General features: G+C 42.4%; 1 protein-coding gene across 7 annotated transcripts in view; it reads right to left on the reverse strand.

Annotated features, from left to right (window-relative positions):
• LPGAT1 (lysophosphatidylglycerol acyltransferase 1) overlaps window positions 1–21,356 on the reverse strand; it is a 97,353-nt gene extending 75,997 nt beyond the window's left edge. Inside the window, exons 1-3 of one of the 7 annotated variants that reach the window (XM_058275168.2) lie at window positions 21,338–21,356; window positions 13,384–13,648; window positions 11,181–11,225 (exon numbers count right to left, since the gene is read on the reverse strand). In XM_058275168.2, the coding sequence (XP_058131151.1) occupies window positions 11,181–11,225; window positions 13,384–13,639 (301 nt within the window). In that variant the 5' untranslated portion in view covers window positions 13,640–13,648; window positions 21,338–21,356. Of the gene's footprint in view, window positions 1–11,180; window positions 11,226–13,383; window positions 13,649–13,993; window positions 14,782–14,956; window positions 15,364–21,337 lie in introns of those variants that run through there. The other 6 variants (XM_071207712.1, XM_058275169.2, XM_004481004.5 and 3 more) reach the window with 6 other exon arrangements.
• Between the last annotated feature and the right edge of the window lie 1,932 nt (window positions 21,357–23,288).

Below are 23,288 nucleotides of genomic sequence, written 5' to 3' on the forward strand. Positions count from 1 at the left end.
TGCTAGCTTTGTCACCCACATTGAGCAAGAGCCTTAACTCCCACCAATCTTCACTTCCTTATCTCTATAATGGACTTGATATTACCTCCCTCTTAGGATTGTTTTCAGCATTAAATAAAAAGCCACAATAAGCACTTGTTAAAAGACTGGCATACCAGTCAGCTACTCAATCAAGGTAAGTTTACTTACCTTCTCTTCTCACTGCAGTTATTTCCATTTGTCTTTAGTTTACATAAATCTATGGTTTACATAGAAGTTAGTCTCCCTGCTGCAGGATGAAGTAGAAAGGCTTAAGAAACTTTCTTCTTTCCTTTTTTACTTTAAAACTTTAAGTGTTCTAGGAGGATATAGTTCCTAAAGGAATCAGATAAGTTAACTCAAAAAGACAACTGCATATTTAAGGGGGAAACAACATTTCAAGACTGGTATTAACAGGATGATGTAGTTAAGTAATGACACAGCGACAGGAGAGAGGAGACTGCATGACTAGAACCACACTAAAGGTGTATGGAATTTTTCACTGAGCAAGGGGCCCAAACCTGGAGTCCATGGGATCTATAGATGGACTTCAAAAAGACTGTGAACTCCTTAAAACTGTATGTAAAAAACTGTGAGTACTACAAAGGTGCTTTGATAGATGGAAAAATGGCTACCCAAAAGATGCCCTTGCTAAATCACCGTGAACTTAGCCAAAAACAGCAACAAGAAGTAATTAAGCTAAGGATCTTGAGAGGAGGAGCTTTTCCTAGATTACCCCGGTGGGCCCTAAATCCAGGAACAAATATCCTTATAAGAGACACAAAGAGGAGAGGCACAGAAGAGAAGGCTGTGACCACGGAGGCAGATTACAGTGACGCAATCACAAGGACTGGCGTCTTCCCTGGAGCCTCTGCGGGGAATGCAGCTGGCCTCCAGAACTGAGAACTGAGAGAGAATAAATTTCTGTTGCTTTAAGTCACTCAGTTTGTGTAATTTGTTATGGCAGTGACAGGAAACTAATATAATTTTCTGGAGGCCCCATAACTTCCAAGAGATTCTGAAAGCAGAAGTGTCTATAAACAAAGAAACTAGAAATTTAAAAAACCCTGCAGAAGTAGTTATTACATAAAGTCCCACAGCCAGTAAATGTTGAAGTCCTCTGACATCTAATTCAATATTCCCTTCATTATCTTTTGGGGTTCAACACTACAAATGCATTAAAGAGAGTGACTCCCAACATATAATGTTAAGCTAGTTTTAACAATAGCTTGTTGAAAATACAGGTTCCCAGGCTCTACCCAAAATGTAGTAGTAAATCATCACCTCCAAGGCAGAAGTGCCCCCACCCATCCCCCCCACCCCACACATCGTATATTTAAGCTCCTCTGATAATTCAAATGTACAGTTAAGTTTGAGAACCACTTACAGGGGTCAGGGTCAGCAAACTTTTCCTGTCAAGGGCCAGAGTAAATATATTAGGCTATGCAGGCCAAGAGGAAAAATAGAGGATATTTACAGTTACTTATACAACAAAACTTGTTTTCTAACAAATTTCTACAAATTTTTTAATTGACAAAATTCAAAATACAAAAATCATAATAGAATCCAACTTTCTGTCATTCAGGTCTACTAATAAGAAGAGAATTCCTCATTTTGGGGAACAACTTTTGCTAACTGGGGTTCAGAGTTCATGTTCGTCATCACCAAATCAATCGCCAATGTTCATCCTGTAAAAACCTTACCTGAAGGGAACTTAAAAAAGCAGCAGTGCCGGGGATTTAGCCCAAGGGCTGTAGCTTGCTAACACAGTGCCGGCAGGGTAAAGAGAAAAATAAAGAGCTTCAACCCCAGTTCTTAAGCAATTTAAAAGTTAAAGAGACAGGAATAGCAAAAGTAAAACAATAGTGGGGAACAAGAAGCTGCATTCTAAATGTTATATGTTGTAGGGCAGTGATTTCTAAACTTTTCAAGTATTAACATTCTTTTTTAATGTCAAAATATGTGGCAGACTTCTGAGATAGTTCTTTTAGCACTGACTGAAAATATCCATAACAAAAGCAACTATAATGTTTTTAAAGGATTTCTTGTGAATCAAAACAGCAGCTACATATACTCAAAAAACAGTAGCACATGTTTACCAGACACTTTATTTATTCATCCACAGACAGTATTTAATATGCACATGGGTTCCTAACCCCTTGAGATAACTCTAAAGCACTATGGGAAAACTCAGCCCAATGTTAGGAAGCACAATTACAGAGAAAATGCCAAAAAGGTTCAGAAAGAAAGAAAGAACAGAAACTTGAGTAGTATAGGTGAAGTCATGGCGTTAGATAGGTAGGTAGAAAATTTTCAAAGGAAGTAATTTCAATGAAATTCAAAGATTTTAGAAAGAGGAAGACTATAAATGAGAAAATGCAGAGGGGAAACAGGAAAACTGCCTCACTAAAAAGTTAGGGCCACGACCAGATTATGGAAGCTCTGGACCTCTCTGCTTGCCTCTGCCACCAAAGTCAACTTTTAAGAACTTTTAACTTCTATGTGTATCAAGCCCTGATATGCATTCTCTCATTCAATCCTCATTAAAAATAGTTTTCTAAATATATTAACGGGGTAAGTAAATAACTCTGGTTTCATCAGGCACAGCACATCACTGTGAATGTAATTAGCACCAATGAATTACTTGTATATTTGAAAATGGTTAAAATGGGAAATTTTATGTTGTATATGTTACCACAATAAAAATGTTGGGAAACGGACTTTGGCCCAGTGGTTAGAGTGTCCGTCTACCATATGGGAGGTCCGCGGTTCAAACCCCGGGCCTCCTTGACCCGTGTGGAGCTGGCCAGGCGCAGCGCTGATGCGCGCAAGGAGTGCCGTGCCACGCAAGGGTGTCCCCCGCGTGGCCCCCACGCGCAAGGAGTGCGCCCGTGAGGAGAGCCGCCCAGTGTGAAAAAGAAAGAGCAGCCTGCCCAGAAATGGCGCCACCCACACTTCCCATGCCGCTGACGACAACAGAAGCGGACAAAGAAACAAGACGCAGCAAATAGACACCAAGAACAGACAACCAGGGGAGGGGGGAAATTAAATAAATAAATAAATCTTTAAAAAAATAAAAAATAAAAAAAATAAAAATGTTAAAAAAAAAAAACACCCACCATAGAATTGTAAAACACAAAGAGAGTGAACCCTAATGTAAATTATGGACTATAGTTAATTATAATAATATAGTTCATCAATTGTAACAAAAGTGCTACACTAATACAAAATAACTGTTAATAGGGAAAACTGGGTGTGTGTGGGGGTTTATGGGAACTCTGTACTTTTTGCAAGATTTTTCTGTAAACTTACAACTGCTCCAATAAAGACAATTTCTGATTTAAAAACAAAAACTTAAAAAAAAAAAAAACCTTCCCTTGATCCCATATCCTTCCTGCAGTCTATTGTCTTTCATTCTTTGTATTCATATTTCCATTTTATCCCCTCCCATTCACCATTCATCTCCAACTCACTCCAATCTAGTTTCCACTTTACCAACCCAACAAAGCTGGCCTTACTAAATGCAATAAAAGATAAATCAGCATTCGTCTTAGAATACTTAAACTCTCAGTAGCATTGAACAGGTCCCTTCCTTGAAACACTGTTTACTTCTGTGACGCCCTGTTCTTATGGCATTTATTCCTTGCACATCTTTATCTGCTCCTTCTGGTCTCCTTCACCCTCTTCTCCCCAACCTCCAAATGTTGGCATTCCCTCAGGATCTGTCCTGGGCCATCAACTCAACCTGGACTATTGCCCAAGGTGATCTCATCATCTCCACAGTTCTAAACACCACTGATAATTTACTAATTTACCTTTCTAGTTCAGGCTTCTCTTCTGAGTTCCAGATTGAATATCCATATGTCTGTTTCAGAGCTCCACCTGCATGTTTTGCATCTCTTTTGCTACATTTTTTTCTTTCCACTCAACATTCCTCCTTCTCTGGGCTTCCCCCCTTCACCCAGCCGCTCACACCAGAAGCCTCATGGTCAACCCTGTCACCTGACCCTCTACTCATGTCCAATCCCTCAGCGAGTCCTGATAGTTTTACTCCCCAATCTGTTCACTTCTATCCATCTCTACTGCTATCACCCTTAGACCAAGCAACTATCATCTGCACTTGGATAAGGCAAGAATCTCTCTTCTCTCTAACCCATTTCCACAAAGCAGGCAAAGTTTAGAATTACAAACATGAATCTGATCTCATTTACTTACTTAAAACTTATCAAGTTTCCTCAGAATAAATTTCAAAAGTCTCAATATGTACTACAAGGGAAACAGATATGGCTCAAGTGATAAGGCCTCTGCCTACCATATGGGAGGACCTGGGTTCGATCCCTGGGGCCTCCTGGTGAAAAAGAAGAAGAGAAATTATGCCTGCACTGCAAGCCAGTGCCCATGTGGCGAGCCAAGTGCCCACAAAGTGAGCCAAGTGCTCGCACAGCCAGCCAAGTGCCCACGTGGCGAGCCAAGTGCCTATGTGGTGAGCCGAGTGCCCACGCAAGTGCCCACATGGCAAGCCAAGTGCCCGTGTGGCGAGCTGAGGGCCTGCACGGTGAGCCAGTGCCTGCGCAGTGAGCCGAGTGCCCACACAAGTGCCCATGTGGCGAGCTGAGCGCCCGCGTGGTAAACCGAGTGCCCGCGTGAGTGCTTGTGTGGTGAGCTAGTGCTGCGCGGCGGGCCGAGTGTCCGCACAGTGAGCCAGCGCCCATGCAAGTGAGTCGCGTGGCAAGATGATGACACAACAAGAGAGAGACAGAGGGGAGAGTCAAGGTAAAGCACAGCAGACACCAGGAACTGAGGTGGTGCAGCTGACAGGAAACCTCTCTCCACATCAGAGGTCCCCAGGATTGAATTCTGGTGAATCCCAGAGGAGAAAGACAAGGAGAGAAATAGATATAGAAGATCACACAGTGAATGGACACAGCCAGCAAAAACAGCAGGGGGGAGGGGGAGGGGGGAGGGGAGGAAATAAAGAGGAGCATTTAAAAATATACATATATGCACTACAAGGTCTCAAAGGATTTGGCCTGGCCAGCTGCCGGGTCCTCCCTCCCTCCCTCCACGCAGCATCTGGCCTTCCCTTAGTTTCCCAACCATGCCACACTCTCTCCTGCCTTAGACGTGCCGCCCCTCCCCCCAGCTTCACCAGGCCAACTCCTACTTCTTCCTCAAGCCTCAGTCTCAATAACCCTTCCTCGAGACCACTCCTCCCTCTAATACAGAGTTTGATAACCTCTATCCATGCTCTTCATAGCACTTTTCACAACTGTAATTACATGGCTATTCCTTTGACTCTTGTTTAATATCTGTCTCCATAAGAACAGGATCTGGGTTGTTGGCTTGCCCTGGATCCCCAGTCATCAGCACAATGTCTGGTATAGAGTAGGCACACAGTGTGAATACTCTGTATTAGAATAAGTGATTGAATTACTTAGAGGATAGTTAAACCTAAATTACTTCGAAGCATTTCAGAATTTATAAGCACACAATTTGGTTAGGTAATATTTTATGTAGGCTATAAATAATTTTTATCGACTTATTAAAACTAGAACTCTATTAGCCAAGCTTGAGTATCCTGAAATACATAAAAGCAGGTGTTTCCAAAACTATGCTATAAGCTAGCTCTTAATTCATTCGGACATGCCTTTCACCAAAAAGATTAACATATTTGTCTTCCTACGTATTCATATAATAATAATAATAATAATGTATCATTTATAGAGTACCATACACCATGCCATTAGTTTTATTTTTTTAGGTACCGGTGCCAGGGTATTGAACCTGGGACCTCATATGTGGGAAGCTGGTGCTCAACCACTGAGCCACATCAGATCACCTGAGTTGGTTTTTTTCATTGATTTGCTAGTTATTTGGTTTTGTTGTTGTTTGTTTTTATGAGGCACCAAGGACCAAACCTGGGACCTCCCATGTGGGAAGCAAGTGCTCAATCGCTTGAGCCACATCCACTTCCCTCATTAATTTTTAAAGAAATAAAACACAACAAAATATACTTAACACTCAAACCTTAATGCAAAACTACAATAATAAAGACAGTGAAGTACTGCCATAAGAAGACGCATATAATGGAAGAGAACTGAGAACCCAGAAATAAACCCATCACTCTATGGTCAATTGGTTTTCAACAAATGATATTGAGACAAGTGGATACGCACATGCAAAAGAATTAATCTAGACCTTTATGTCAGATCAATACAAAAAATGGCCATTAGTTTGCAAACTGAAACAAGGCAAATACTCAATAAACCTAATTTTAGATCAGGAATGGTAAACACAGAAACTAGTTTTTTAATAATATTTAGCAAAGTTTGGGGGGCACCAATCCTTAAAAGTTTTCAGGGAGGCCCACAAAGCATACCCGAGATAAGTAGCATTAATGTCACATTTCACTCATACTCCCCACGAATGTGTCACAGGTGACTCACTTGTTCCATTCATTGGGCAATGTCTTCTTACTGTAGCCAAATGGAAACAGAGCAGATGTCTTAACTACACTGCACTGATAAGTAACCCAGGAATCAAAATAGTTTGGTAACTACTGAGAGAGAAAAAAATACATTTTGTAGGCTCCTTCTTGCTTCTGGACAGACCTCAAAGAAAGTTAATTAGATGGTAAAATTGGTGATCATTTTATAACAGTCAAGTAGAGAACAATCAAATGGTGACAGAGCTATCTGATTGATAACTGCATGAGTGAATAAAAAACTTGTGTTGTACTTTATGGTATGAACATGGTAGAGTTGTAGACATAAATCTTCCTGGAATATATGTACAACAACAAGGTGAAAGAGGGGGGAACCTCACAAAACCCCCTTTTCAGCAACCTAGGGGAAAATATATATCTAAAACTCCAGAATATATGAGAGCAGCACTGAGATCAGCAAACCTAGGGCGGAGGGAAACTCCAGAATATATGAGAGCAGTGCTGAGATCAAACAAGGCTGATGTCACAGAGTCTACACTGGGTGTAGGGTATAGAGACAGAAGGTACAGCCTGTGATGAGAAGGGCCCAGCAAAGGCAGGTATCAGAAAGCAACAACAAAAATACACTCCCTTACGTGGGAAGTCTAGAAATGGCAGTAAGAGGCCTCCTAGACCCAGTTTAGTTTGGAGAGGGGAAAGATTTGTGCCAAAACATAGATACACATAACCTTGAAATATATCCTGACCCCATCCACACATGCTGCAAATATTTGGCTGAGGAAAATCAAAATCATTATTTCACAAGGAATAAAAAGGTAATTGGCACAGCATTGACAGAGAGATAATATAAGAAAAATAGGAAGAAAGGAGGTGGTTTCAAAAGAAATTCACCATCATCCACAGAAGGAAAGAGTTATTCCCAATAGAACTAAAAATACTATATAAAGTAACTAATACAACAAAAAATACAAACCTTCCTAAATATCAGAACAAAAAAGCAAAGAAAAATAGACTACCTAGACTATTCAGTGAAAGACTTAAATAAATATATGTGTATATAATCAGAAAATAAACTGCAATACCAGAGCCAAGACATATCCGACATGTCAGTAAATGTAAACAGAATTCAAATCATATAAGATTTTCAAATTGACTCATAAAGCAAACCCTAACTCCATGTTATATGCTAGAGATGCATCTAAATCAAATTTTAAAAGTCTGGGGGGAAAATAAAAGGGGGGGGAGGGGATGAGCAAAGACATACCAAGCAAATGTAAACAAAAAGAAAGCAGGATTTGTTTTGCCCAGCTCCTTCTGATTACAGAGCTTGAGAACTTCACCACCACATACACTACACACATTGTCTCACATGCTTTTGTAATAGTGCATGGGGTTAAGGATGCAAATAGGAATTTAAAATAACTATCCAAAATAAATTATTATAAACGTTCTTTGAAGTAAGATCAGATAAACTGTCTTTGAAGTAAGATCAGATATGGAATTTGCACTACCAGATGGCTGAGTTTAAAGCAATTAGTCTATCTACCTTGAACAGTATATTTTCCACATAAAAATCAAAATACTGGTGAGCCAGTGTGGCTCAGTGGTGGAGCACCAGCTTCCCACATATGAGGTCCCAGGTTGAATACCCAGCCCAGTACCTCAAAAAAATATATATATATAGAAAACCAAACTGTACTGAAAACTCCCCGACTGGATTTATATCAAGATCAGTTGTCAGCCTAACATCATGCAGTAAAACTCCTCACTGAGGACAATCTACTATCAAGCACTCAAAAACTAAAATTCCAGTTAAGTAGTTGTTCTACGTAAGGGTAGAGACTTAAAAAGTGGGATTTTATGAAATTAACAGAATCCTAAACAAATATTGCCCTTGAAGCAACGATATTTTTACCCTCTTGCAGAAGTCCAAACTATGATACTGCTTTCAGGTGGAAGAGTTGTAGGTTCAGAAAGAGACTCCATGCCTCGGGAATAAATGGAAATACAGACAGTAAAAATTAAACACTCTAGAACCATATAAAGGTCAGTATTGGCTTTTAATACAAAAATAAACTTGTGGCAACCCCAAGTTAATGCTTAAGGAAATTAACTGTGAAATCTCTGTGCTTCGGTTCAGCATTAAAAAAAAAAAAAAAGGAGGGGAAAAATAATAATAGTACCAGCCTGACAAGACTGCTGCAAGGATTAACTAAGTGAAGCACTTACAACACTGTTTGGTTTATATTTCAATAAATGTTAGTTACTAATTAATAATCACCACAAAGATATACACTTCAAAATGATGTATTATTCGAGTCTTTTAAATCTCCTATAATTACTGGTAAGAGCTAGACAAGAAATCGCAGAGAAATATTTCCCTAAAGGAAAAAAAGAAAAGGAATTTGAAGCCCCTCCTTCCTTAAATTCCCTATTCTCTCCCTGCCACCACCACCACTGATGCTCCATCCTTTTTTAATCCCATGGTACACCTCTATTACAGCATTACACTAGCACATGTTCATTGTTGGTATACTCATCTCTCCATCAATACTGCTGTGAGCACCTTAAAGGTAGCAATTGTGTCTAGTGCACCTCAGCACCTCCAGGGCACCTGTTCTCCCACATAACAGGTGTGTTAAGTTAATACACATGGTGCTGTAAGAAGTGTGTATATATGTATATATCAGATCTTTCAGGAAAGTGGACAGCTCAGTCACCTCAGCTGGGACCAGGAAAGAAAGAGCGGGTCACTCAAGGAACACTTACTGAGCACATCAGGCAAGGGCTCCTGAGTCCTAGAGAAGACCATATCTCTGTCTTTAAAGCGCTCCCAGCCCGGGTGCACCTAGCAGGTGAGCATCTCCCCCTCATCAGTGAGGAGAAAGGTGAATGCTCTAGACAGCTGACTCCCAGAGTTCTCCTAAATTATGGCATTCCTTCCACTAAATAAAATTCCAATATTTAACAATGCCTTTTAAATACTGTTGGCAGTGATTGTAGTAAAAACAACAACAACAACGAAAACCACTCTTTTAACACTGCCCAGTACATAGATATACAGGTTTCCAATCTGTTCTAGTTAATTCTATTTTATTTCACTTAAAAAAAAGTTCATGTTGACACACTAAATTGATTTTACGACTCAAAGGCTGAAAAACACTGTTCTAGAAAAAATATTTTTAAAACCTTCTCTAGAACTTCAAGATCAGATTTAATTCCTAATCCTTTTTCTCACACACTGAATTTGTTTCACGGCAAAAAAAGTAAAACACTATCAAATTATCAAATAGCCCACAAAAACTAACGTTCAGCCAAGACAGCAGTCACAGCGGGGAGGGGATCCTATAAAGCTTTCCCAATCTAAGGAAAACAGCCTTTGCTAAACAAAAAAAGCTTGGTGGCAGGTACTCTCATACTCTATTTCCCATTATAACCATACTGTGGGAACTAAGACTCTGATCCTATGTAGAAATTCTGGAGTTTCCACTTGCAATGAATACTTTTAAACTATTTTGTACACAAAACTTCCAGTGTGTTTGGATGGAGAAATGAATTTTTCAAAATAAGGAAATGAAAATCAATCATTTTAAATAAATACGTTTAAAAAAATCTCTCTCTGAACTTTGCCAATCCTCACCTAACTGGGGGGACTACACTAATTTATACCAGAACTGAATACAGCATGCAGAAGTGGATCATTAATTAAACCGGTTTCTCTTTTGGTTTGCCCTTGAAACACTGGGGCAAAGGCAGGATACAACTTTTCCTCAACATGAAAAGTTTGGGTGGAGATAACAACAATCACCACCACCCAGTAGCAATCTAGGGAGGAACAAACCCCAACGCCATCCAAGTTCTCCCAAGAAATGTGTCCCCCTAACAAGACTTAAAAGTCAGAAACAGGCAAAGTCCAGAACACTCCCCTTTCATCTTCTGTATCCACAGGCAGTAACTTCAGCCTTGAGAATGCAAACCAAGTACAAGAACTGTCATCTAACTTGGTGGGCTCACTAGCCTCATCATTCCCCATCCAAGAAGAATGTTGGCATTTGGGCTACAGGAATATTCTTAATGTTTATTTATTTATTTATTTTTATTTTTCTGTCTTGTCTTTTTTCTCTCTCAAGACTTTAAAGGACACATTTTCATGAAGTTTGCCTCAAATTAAGAAACAATTTATAAAACTTTAACAAGTCATCTTATCTTTTCCAAAAAAATCTGTTTGGAACCAGAGAAAGATGTTCTTTCCATAAACTACATTTTTCTTAAGAAAAGGGAGAATCATATTTAGTATTTATGACCTCTGTCCAATATAGAACTTTCTGTGGTGATGTAAATAATTTATATCTATGTTGTCCAAAACAGTAGCCACTAGCCACATATGGCCACAGAGCAACTGAAATGTGGCTGGTGTGACCAAGGAACTGAATTTTTAAATTTTATTTTATTTTATTTTATTTCTACTTAAGTAGCCACATGTGGCTAGTGGCAACCATAAGGGTTAGTGTAGCTCAGCTATTCAACATGAATCTTCAGCAGCAAAACTGAGTACTTGACTTGTCTTAGCCTGAATGGCACCATTTTAAAAACCGACATTCTATGCTAGCATTTCGGTTTCATCTCTCTAATTAATACCTAAGGCTAACCAGACCCTTCCTCAGAAATGGTTTTACAACAAAGTTTTGGCAATTTTTATTCTAAAACAGGAACATACCAGGTCTACTGAGCAGAATTCCTTTGGCAATATTCAATTTTCCACCTGTGAAATTTAGGAACAGGAAAAGGAAAGACAAAAAAACACAAAAATAAACCACACCTTAGCAGGCCCACCCTCTTGACACAAAGTGAAGAAATGAAATACATAATCCATAGAAAACTAACACAGCCCATCCCTGGATTGTCAGAGCTGCCCATGGACCCCTACTCATGTTTGCTTCTTTAAGCCCAGTTGCAGTGTTCAACAACACTCATTCCAGCATTCGTTTGGCCTCTTTGTGTTCTGTAATGATCAAACCATGATCAGACCCTCTAAAATATTATACCTATAGAAAAACCATTTAACATATACACACTGTAACACTCTATATTTAAATGAAATAAACTGATCAAATTGGCAAAGTGCAGTAGCCTGAAGTAGAGCAGATACTTCAGAGAGACAAGCCAAGCCCACATTCCAAGCAGGTACGAAAAGAAACTGCACAATTTCATAGTCAGCAAGGAAGAGGCATCCCAAGAAAATATGCACAAAAATACACTGCAGCCATGCTGTGGCCATAGCAAACTAACTTTACCTTCAAGCAGCACCACTGCACTTCTTAAAATTTCAAGATGAATGACATATTAATTTTTTTCAGCTTCCCATCATGCTGGCACTTATACCGAAATATACCACACTTACAAGGACAAACATTTCAACAATTTCATTGTGTTTAAACAGACCGGACTTCTAGAACCTATAACTAAAAACACTATGAGCTCATTTAAAACAAGTCAAGTCAAGTATACTATACCAGAATAAAGGCACTAGCACCATATAGCCTATTTGCTGAAATTCAAACTATACTCAGCAAAGCAATTCTAAGACAGTAGGGCCATTCAGGTAAGAGTCCAGCACAATAGACCAGAACTTCATTTTATCTCCACCAATGCTACTGCTACGCCATGTCCTAAAAAAGGACTAGAGGCTCACCTACCATATCAAAAATAATTGGGATTTCGACAAGACCCCGGACAAGGAAGCAATGTATATACTATTTCTGGGGCCTCCGTTCTTACAGAATAATAAATGGCATTGCCAGAAGGAGAAAGGCTTCAGCAGGGCACCTGAGAGCACTGTGACATAGCAAGAGTCTATCAGACACCAAAAAGGCTATGTGCTGTGAGTCCTCTTCTCATGTGTATTGGTAAGATCTGCAGATGCAGCCTGGGCAGGAAAAAGGGAGACAGAATTTAAAAGGGGGAACTGTTGTGTTGCTGAATCCCAAGAGAACCCTCCTCACGTTTCCAAGCTATGAACTACAGACTCCACTGACCACGGCATGTGGCATGCTCACTAAGGAGCCTACCTGTTCTGAAATTCTATGATAAAACCCTCCACATCCAAGACAAGTGCTAGGAACCTCACTGCCTTTTACATTATCCTAATTCTTAGATAAAAGAAACAAAAGCCTAGTAAATACACCATACAATACAGAATTTTCACAGCGAAGGCTCAAGTTCTCAAAGTACGTAAAGTTTATAATCAGGAAAACAAAACACTACTTCTCATTTAGTTCTTCAAAACAGCGGTATCCCCGCCTTCCAAAATCCAATTTGCAAGCAGAAATAAAATCTACTTAAAGATACTCTGAAGATAAATTAGTTTAGTTTAACTAAGGAAAACTCAACCTTTTATATTTAATATTCTAAGACAGATGTATGAGATAAAATATAGATTCCAGTAAACAAAAGAAACATAGGTAACAGAAAAGAAAGCCATTTTTGCTTGGTTTATACTGTCGTTAACACAGTACAATACCACATCAAATGAAAAACTTATTAAACTGCCTTAGTACAAATGTGGCTCAGTTTTTTAAATTCCTATGTTTAGGGGCTACATATCTTAATTCTTCATTTTTCTAGGCCCTTAAGTCCTATATAAGTAACTCCTATTTCTTCAAGAGAGCTTTTGCACACCAGTTTTAATAAATGAATCTCCATCACATCAAAAGCATATTAAAGGAATTTAGCAATATAAAATTACAAAATTATACTTCTGAAACATGCTTCCTAATAGAATTGTTTTCTATTAATTTTTTCAATAATCAAAGCATAAAAGCACCTGAACCCCAAAGGGCAGTGTATATTTAACCATGGCCCTTGAGTTGAGCACATGACACATTTTTCATATACATGACACGCCAAGTGTTCATTCTTACCTGTATATCCAGCATACCATCCCCAAGAAGCCACCATTCCTAAAAGCCATTTATAGATGATTCCTTCAATGTACCAGAAGCGCTTACTGTCCAGCACTCGGAGAGGCTGAAGTATGATCACATAGCAGATGTAGGACGGCACCGCCACCAGGTTGTTGGCCACCATGAAGGCAAATCTCATCAGGGCTTTCACCAGCATCCAGCCCAGCCAGGGAGCTTCTTCCAAAGTCACAGCCATTCTCACATTGGAGTCCATCCTGGCTTTCTGGGGTAAAAGGAAAATCGATTTAAAAAGAAAAAATGGATTAAACACATCTAAATAGCAACCAGCGAAGAAATCGCCTCCAGCATAAAAATAAAGACAGGGCGAGGGTCTGAGATTTCCCGGTGTAGTACCTCAGCGATCTCTCTGGGAAATTCCAGAGGGGGACAGAGAGCGAGGAAGGAGGAGCCGCACAAGGTCAAGGGAGCTGTTCACAGAGACACGGGGTATGTCATAATATATTTAGCAAATGATAATACAATTCACGCTAACTAATTGTTGGCTCTCCCCGTACCGCGTCTCACTGCAGTTGTCTGTTTGGATTTTAAAGAAGAAAAATAAACCCACATGCTTCAGACACCTTCCGTATCTCCAAGCTGACTACACGCGTGAGAAGCAGACTGAAACATGGACCTCTCGATCAGATTCCCAGACACCGAGAACCTCGCTGGCCACACCATTCCCATTCCCGCACACTGATTCACGCCGGTCCCCCGCGTTAGCAAAAAGAATTACGCTAAAAAATGCTTATTTGAGGCACACACGCACAAAAAAGAGGTTTTGTTTTCCTTTTTTAAGGCAAAAAAGGAGAGGGGCCTGGAAAAGAGAACATAAAGGTGAGAGGAAGAAAGTGGGAGTAGGAAGATGAAAACGAGGAAGGACAGCAGAAGGGGGAGGGGAGCAAAAGCCAGAAGGAGGGAAAGGGAAAGGGACCAAGGGATGAAGAGAATAAAATCCCCGACCCGAGACCAGGGGAGCGAACGCCGGCACAGGGAGCTGGGAAGGAGGGAGATAACAGCGCTCAGGGGGCGGGTGGAGCCTGCAGCGGTGTACGCGGCCGTGCAAGGGGTCCGGGCGCCAGTCGCGGCCCGCGTGCGCGGCTCACCTCGGCGGGCGCGGGGGCGAGCGGGGCGGGAGGCCGGCGGACCGGGGCGCGGTACTGCGCGGCGGCGGCGGGCGTCCCCGGCCGAGGGGTCGCGGTCATGGACGCGGCGGCGGCCGAGGCGGCGCAAGCGGGCGCGAGGGCGCCCTACTCCCCTCGCGGCTGCCTGAGGACAGAGGGACCGCGGGGACTCAGAGGCCGGACCTGTCACCGGGGCGGGTCCCGGGGAGGCGGGCGGATGCCCCGCGCCCCCGCCTCCTCTCCCGGGCCTACCGCGCCCTCGCCCCCTCCGCCTGGCCCCTCACGCCGCCGCCGCCGCCGCCTCCCTGGGCCGCGCGACGCCGACACCCCTTCCGCGCCCCCCAGCGTCTCCCCGGGCCCGGTTCCGCAGCCGCCGCGGGGCCTGCGCCCGCCGAGCCGGGAGTTACCTCGGGCTGGTCGGGCTCCGGCCCAGGCTGCGGGAGCCGGAGCAGCCGGAAGAATGCATGGCCGGCGGCGGGGCCGGCGGAGCGAGGCGGCGGGGCCCGGCCCCGCTTCGGCTGAGGCGCGACTCGCGCCCTGTCTTCGGCAGCGCCGAGCCTCGGTCCCCCGGGCCCGGCCGCGTTCGCCGGGGCTGGCAGGGAGGGGCGGCGAGGAGGAAGCGGCGGGAGCCGGGACTGCGGCGGAGTCGCCCCCAGAGCGCCCTCTAATGAAGGCGCGCCCGCCCCCGCCACAGACCCTGCTGGTGCGCGGGTCAGGGCCCTCGGGGTTGCCTGGCTGCTAGGCCGGGACCTCGCCGAGCCCAGGACCAAGGAAGAGGGCCCCTCGGGGAGGTCTGGGGGTGACCCTTACACCACACGAGGAGTGCTTTGGTCCAAATTGCGAGAGCTCTTTTCAGCCAGAACCGCTGCCTTTCATTGTTGAGCTCTCTTGTCTGCCCAGACTGGGAGCTGTGCCCTTGAAGACTGGAATCTCTTTCTTCTTCCCTAGTGAAACCCAGTTGTCCTCGTGGCTTTTCTTCTGAACCTTCCCAGAGTATTAAGGTCTAGAATTTAAAATCAATTCCTTTTGAGCTCTAGAATTTTTGTTTCTGGAAAACACCTGGGACAGCAATGACAATTCGTATTCCCCCTCATCCCTCCTATCCCCCACTCTCCCATCCCCGAAGAAATTCAGTGGGAATGGTCTACACAAAGAGACTGAGATTTAGTCAAGGAGGGTCACGTGGCTGCCCTTGAGTAAGTGCTAAAAAATTGGTGGCCCTCGGTACCCCTGGACAGGCCTCTTCCCGCCTGGAATACCCGAGCTGTATTATGTTTCACAGGCTGGGCCACGCTTTGGAGACTAGAGAAAGAGCCCAATGACTTACCCACCTGAACATTCCTCAAACGGTTGTCCAAAATTCAGTTAAAAAAAATACAACAGATACTTATAAAACCTTATATCCCTTAGCTATATTTGCAAAGGAGGAAAGAGGAGGCCATTTTTACACGTCCCCAGTGGACTACCATATTTGAATCTGAATGTCAGCTGTTTGGCCTCCGGTGAAAATGTTCCTCACTGTTTGCTTTGGACCCTCAGCTTCAACTTCAGTTCCTCTTTGGTTCACAGGATGTTATAAGGTGAAGGAAAGAAAATTCATCTTATGCCATATGAAATGCATCTTATGCCATTCACTATAGCACAAGGTAATAAATGAAAGCACAGAGCCTGGCTGAAAGTGTTTATTAGATTCCATTTATTATTTGTTTTTATTTATTTATTTCATTAATATGATATTTTAACTGTATCGGGCAGAAGGGGAACTTTCCATATAATTTTAGCTGATATGTAGTAATAGGAGAGTTAGGTATGCCAATTCTGTTCTTTGTATTCCCTCTGAGAATTTAGGTGTCAAGGTAATAGGATCTTTAACTCTTATGAGAGGTGAGAGGATGTGGGTCAAACAGTCGAGCACCTGCTTCCCACAGGGAAGGTCTGAGGGTTTGGTTCCCAGAGCCTCTGAAAAACAAAACAAAAAAAGCAGCAAGCGAACAAAACAAAACCCAACTCAGGGGAGCCGATGTGCCTCAGTGGTTGAGTGCCAGCTTCCCATATAGATGAGATCCCGGGTTTCAATCCCCAGTCCTAGTACCTCAAAAATATATAAATAAATCTCACGAGAAAAATATATAATGTAGATTATTGTTAGAAATATGCCATTATATATTTAAATAGGTGAGGCAAATATCCTGAGAATCAAGAGTAAGCTCCCAATTCCTTATTTTTTTATGTAACATTTTATGTAATCTAAGTATCTTTTTAAAATAAATTAAAAATAAAGAGTAATTGTGTGATCTATGTATCTTTGGAAAAAAAAGATAATAAAAAAGAGTAAGCTCCTCTAAGGATTCTGTTCTGGGCTATGTTCATGGTCCATCTCATTAAACACTGACTGACACCTGGAGAGAGATAACCTACTCTGGGATTTATACCCTACCCCAGTTTCCTGAATCACAAAGTCTAGTGGCAAAAGGCTAGACACACCTGCACTTAATGAGATGTAATTAGTACCAGGCAGCCAGGCCTAGGAAAGGGCCAGAGGTCCAGCAGCACCTCCCACAGTGGCTTGCAAACTTTAATGTGCGAAAACATCAGCTGAGGTATCTACCAAAAAGACAGATTTTAGGGCTTCATACCAAAAGATTTTCCTACTCTAGGTCCAGTGAACCTGCTTTTTAAAGAAGTATCACAGGTAATTCTGATGCAGGTTGTATGCATACTTTGCTTTAAGAAACACTGACCTAGAGGTATCCTGAGATCACTTGAACTGAACATCCTTTTGACCATTTCTAGACCCTTAATCATTCTGATTTGATATATCTGTTCTCACCCTTCTAGTTTTTAACTGCAGAATTCTGCCATTTCAGTAGCTCCTCATATCTGCTTGATCATTTCAGTTGTTCTCTTCTTGACTATCTCCAAAATCACTAGACTTTTCTTCGAGTTCAGCAAACAGAACAACTGGTAGTATTCCTTATGTAGATATACCCTGGTTTTGTGCCCAGGGTGGAGGAGGGTGGGGTTTATCTTCTTAACTTTGTTGACCACAGTAACTCATTAAGTTTCAAGACAATTCAGCACCTACAATGGATAAGAAACTCTGGGCTAATTTCTTCAGGGAACAATTTCAAATGATGTTTATATTTATTTCTCGTATTTCAGTGGTCATCTTAGAATACAATTTGTATTCTTTCACCTTATATAGAATGCCTGCCACTGGCCTACGATAAAACTTTTTTGCCCTACTACCATTCAACTCACTTAAGCAGCCTCCTTAGATTTGTCTGTGGTTTATTGTCATGGCGCTATAACAGAGTAAAAAGACTTTGAATGATACTAACAGGAAGACTGGGATGGCCAATTTTTTCAGTGTGAACTGCTCTTTAGAAAGTAAGGATATTCTTCAGTGGCTAATTATGTTCCCATCCACTGTTCTCCTACCTCAGAGCCGTGTTTATCAAAACATAAATATTAAGTCAAGAATTTGGGAGAGGAGGGAAGAGAAAACAAGCATACCCGTGTCAGCTCCCTCCCTCCCCTTATAGTTTCAGTTTCAAAAGCCCACATTTGAACTACAAGGGGATGGTCTTTTGAAAGAGAAATATAACTTCTCACATTTCCGGGAGTCTCCAGACATTTGAAAACAATCTAACCACAAACACCTCAGAAAGTTTAATTCCACCCATCTGGTCCACATGCATACAACAAATTAGGTTATAACCAGGGAGGGGCTCCCATGGGCAGAAGAATCCTCCTGGGCTCTCTCCTTTTCCTAGTAGCAATTATAAAAACATTTCACCTACCTGTGCTGGTTTCTGCACTAAAGCTCCCATGAAGTTTTCCTCTCTAGGGGGAAACCCTATCATCAGTTTTGTAAATGTGCAATGACATGGCACAGGCTCCCCTACATCTCTAGGAAACAGTTGCAACCTAGAAAATTAGCACCCCAAGAGGGTCGTGCATTCCGACTGCCTTAGGCTTTAACTCCAAACAAAAAGGGAACTCAATATGCACATTATTTTTCTACTTCAGTAATCATTTTAGATAAAGTATAATAGGACTTACAATTGTATAGTTTTTTAGGCAAGATGGTGTGAAATCAAGACTTGACCGCAAGTGTATTTAAGCTAGTTCAGCAACTCTTTTTACGAACAGGGCTGGCCCTAAACAATATCTTACAGTGAACAATCCTGTATTCTTCAGTCTCTCTCCTCTTCCACGGATTTCCCTTTCCCCTCTTGAAGCTAAAGGGCTCTAGTTGCCAAAGGTCTCAGAAGACCTCCCCTAAGATCCCCCAACAGACAACACCCCTTTTTCTCATTTGCCCAACATTGCTTTCCTAGACTCAGCCCTCTCCATCCTGTCTTGTGTGGGCAACACTCCAGGCTGTGGTGCTTAGGGCTCCGTGACTATATTTCTTTTCCTGAAGTAGTACTACTTTATAAAGGTAATCCTAAAACCCCCAAGGCCTCAGTGCATTCCTAGTGGCACAGTTGTGGAAGAATATTCTCTTATAAGACATTTTGGAGAAAGCTATTTCACCATGTTCTACTTGTAGAACCTATGAAATCATGCAGAGCACCCATGAATAAGACAAATTCAGATTTAAAATTGTATTTTCCCAACGTTAAGAACCAAAATGACACGTTACCACTGATTATGGTTTTTGGTTTTTTAAAAATTTATTTCTCTCCCCTCCCCCCCACCCCCAGTTGTCTGCTCTCTGTGTCCATTCACTGTGTGTTCTTCTGTGTCCACTTCTTATCAGCAGCACTGGGAATCTGTGTCTGTTTTTGTTGCATCATCTTGCTGCGTCAGCTCTCTGTGTATACAGCGCCACTTCTGGGCAGGCTGCACTTTTTTCACGTGGGGTGGCTCTCCTTTCAGGGCACACTCCTTGCACATGGGGCTCCCCTACACAGGGAACACCCCTGCACAGCAAGGCACTCCTTGCATGCATCAGCACTGTGTGTGGGCCAGCTTCACCACACCGGTCAGGAGGACCTGGGTTTGAACCCTGGACCTCCCATGTGGTATGTGGGCGCTCAATCATTTGAGCCAAATCCGCTTACCTGATTGTGTTTTAAAAAATAATAATAGCAGACATTATTGAGCACTTTCAACATTTCAGACCTTGTAATAAATGTTTTACATGTATGAACTCATTTAATCTTCATAACAACCATATAAGAATCATATTGTTACCCTTATTTTACAGATAGGGAAATTGTTCAATTTGTCCTGGTTCACTCAGCTAGCAAGTAAGGGGGCTGGGACTTAGGGTCCAATTCAGAGCTCATGCTACTGCCCACACACTATAGTGCCTTCTAGGAAATAACCAGTAGAAAAGCTATTCCCCACTAAGAGACTTAGGAAGTCTCAGAGGTTGCTAGTATTTTCCAGTCTAGTCTTTATCATTTCTACCCTACCTCTCACTCCCCCATACCCATTATACAAGCTGCACGAAAATATTCACCATCTCAAAACAAAGCATTGTGCATCTTCATACTCATAAGCCTTTTCTGCTTATGCTTTTCTGTCTAGCCAGAAGGCACTTCTCTATGTCTCTTTGATCATATTCCTCCCTAGTGGTCTAGCCAACATTGGATCCATACTCCAGCTTCCAGCCCCATTTTATTTTTATTTTTTTAAAGATTTATTTATTTGTTTCTCTCCCCTTCCCCCCCACCCCAGTTGTCTGTTCTCTGTGTCCATTTGCTGCATCTTCTTTGTCCGCTTCTGTTGTTGTCAGCGGCACGGGAATGTGTGTTTCTTTTTGTTGCGTCATCTTGTTGTGTCAGCTCTCCGTGTGGGCGGTGCCATTCCTGGGCAGGCTGCACTTTCTTTCACGCTGGGCGGCTCTCCTTATGGGGCGCACTCCTTGCGCGTGGGGCTCCCCTACGCGGGGGACACCCCTGTGTGGCACAGCACTCCTTGCACGCATCAGCACTGTGCATGGGCCAGCTCCACATGGGTCAAGGAGGCCCGGGGTTTGAACCGTGGACCTCCCATGTGGTAGATGGACGCCCTAACCACTGGACCAAGTCCGCCGCCTATTTCAGGCTTTTAAAGATGATGTTTCAATAATACTCAGTGACTAGAAGTAACTCGCTGAATCAGACTCTACAATCACTGACTTTACTATTCAAATCTCTTCTTCAACTCACAAACTACGGCCTAACCCCAACCCATCATAACGTGATTGAAGCATTTTTTCTTAAAAGACCATTTTTCACACACATTTCATTTTCCTATTCAAGTTCACTTTGTTCTTCCATGTTCTACCAAATCAAGACTGAATGCCTCCACCTGGTTTACTTCAGGGACTTCTATACCTGATCCTCACTTGTTTTCTAGAATTTATCAAACAATGGGCCATGCACACTGGGGTACCCTTGATTGGTCCAGGTGCAAAGCCTGAACCTTCTCGACCTCCCTTTACCGCATACTATTATTTCCGTTTTCAGTGAGCTCCAGGAAGTGCAAGGTTGGGAAGCACTGTATTCTACTTCGGTTCCCCTTACTTCCCACCCAGCCTCCTCTGCTCTGAGCACACTCCCATAGCTTCATTTGGGTGGTTCCCCCACCTAGAATCCTTTCTTTCTGGCTAGCATTTCACAACCAGATGAAGCCTGTCTCCTTGTCCAGGACTCCGGAGTTCCTTCTCTGAATAAGTACCACATGCTTAGAAAGAATCACACCATTTTGGCTTAATTCGTCTCTTTCACACATGCCTTCTGCATGTTCGTCTCAGCATATAACCCACAATAAAATGCCCAACTCTTTACCTGCAGTTCAAGGAGAAGTCAGGGTCCAAACTACAGCCATTGGAGAAGTGTCAGGTGCAGTTTCCTGTTACTCCATTCAGACTGCAGACAAGTTCCACCTCCCTGTCCTTATCTGCTGGCCCTTGAGTAGCTTGATCCTTTTTATCATTCTTCCCTTCCACTCTCCTTCCTCCAGTTTAAATGCATTTTCTTCAGCCTCTGTAGCCCCTCAAAAGAGCTAGGTCTTCTCAAGGTACTGGGTTCTCTCTAGTTTCTGTACAAAACTATTTTCCTTCCAGTTACCTGAATTCAAGCTTGGCAATGTCCCTGGATTCTGTTCACAGAATTTCCCAACACTGATCTCTTTCTGGAAATACAGTACCCTGACTAGCAGCTTTGAACTAGAACCTTCTCCCTTTCCTCTGCCCTCACTTCCATCCCTAGGAGACACTGTTAAGTCTCAGATCTCAAGTTTTCATTCACATCGCTATCTTCGAGCATTGACAATTACCTCATAATATGCTCTAGAACCTTTTGTCTCACAAGGACCCTCTGTTTCTGGGTTTTCCCACAGATTCCAAAGAACCACTGGAATATCTTTGTTCCAGTTGTGGTAGTGGAATTTAGTGATATCTGACCAGGGAGAGGAATTCACCACCCCACTCTGGAAAAAAACAAAGCCAAACCACAGGTTAATTCCATCTATGAATGGGGGAAATAGGAGACGTTAGGTGGTTTGTTTGTCCTAGAGGATATCAGAAATAGAGCTAGTGTGGTCTTAAGTTGACCAACTCATCTGGGTTTGCCCAAGCCTTTCATGGTTTTAAAATTGAAAGTCCTAGGTCTCAGAAAACCAATATTCAGTGACCCTGTGTAGCTCCTAATTCCAGGGTCCCCCTTCAGTCTCTCAGCCAAGTCACAGAGGTTCAGCTTCCCAAACCTCAACCCTGCCCTACTTGCTCCACGATGATCTGATGATCAATGGTTAACACACCATTCATGGCTGATAGTGGTGTCTAATGGTTTTTCTAAAGCGTATTATTTACCCTTACCTTGGTAAAATGTCCCTGCCTTTTATCCAAGCCTTCTGCAGTGCAGCTTGGCTCTTTTCCTGGCTCCCATCAACTTAAATCGTAAGTGGTTTCAGCAGAAACTCTTACTCCAGCTGCATGCTTAGGATTTATTTGTCATTTGGGGCATAGTGTCTGTTGGCTAAAGCTCTGTTGTATTGGAAATCATGCCACCTTGCATTTCTCTAGCACTCTAGGTGACCAAGCTCCTTTTACATACATGTATCTTGTTGAATACTGGAAATTACCCTCTGAGGTAGGCAGATATGTGTTAGTGAAAAGAAGAAAGGTAAAGAAAGGGAATTTCTTTACAAGTAGCTTCCTCTTGAAATGTTTGCATGAAACATACTTTCGAATCCTTTGTTTCCCTTAAACTTTGTCTTCAAAGCATTAACTGAAGTGGAGACCTAAATTATTTGGAGTCAGCCGTTGGCAACCAAATGGCCTTGAGAAACCCCCAGAGCAGAGCTGGGGGACCTTGGTCCAGCTCCTCCCTCCAGCCACAGCCAGCAAACATCCCTGTCACCCCTCTCCACCTCCTCTCAGAAAGCTATTTTCTATGGGGACATGCAAATTTACAAACACTCCCTTGAAATATAACCTGACTGTAAATTGAGAACTGTCAATAAAGAACACCTCATCCTTGGTTTCCTGTTCTACAGTCTCCTAGATACATGCTTCTGCTAAGTGCTATGAATCAAACAAAGCTACGGGCAAAAAGACTGATGCCAAAATGCTGCCTCTTAAAGGACGGAATGTTTAAAGCTTAGAACCATTCAAGTTAAATTAATTGCATAGTTTAAGTTCCTATATTTTTTTTTAGTAAAGTTTCAGTAACTCCCTGTTTCATTGAATTGAATGACATTGCTCCAAAAAGCTACCTACCCTATTTCAATGCTACA

This window comes from Dasypus novemcinctus, chromosome 13 (genome assembly GCF_030445035.2).
Source record: "Dasypus novemcinctus isolate mDasNov1 chromosome 13, mDasNov1.1.hap2, whole genome shotgun sequence".
Classification (NCBI taxonomy): domain Eukaryota; kingdom Metazoa; phylum Chordata; class Mammalia; order Cingulata; family Dasypodidae; genus Dasypus; species Dasypus novemcinctus.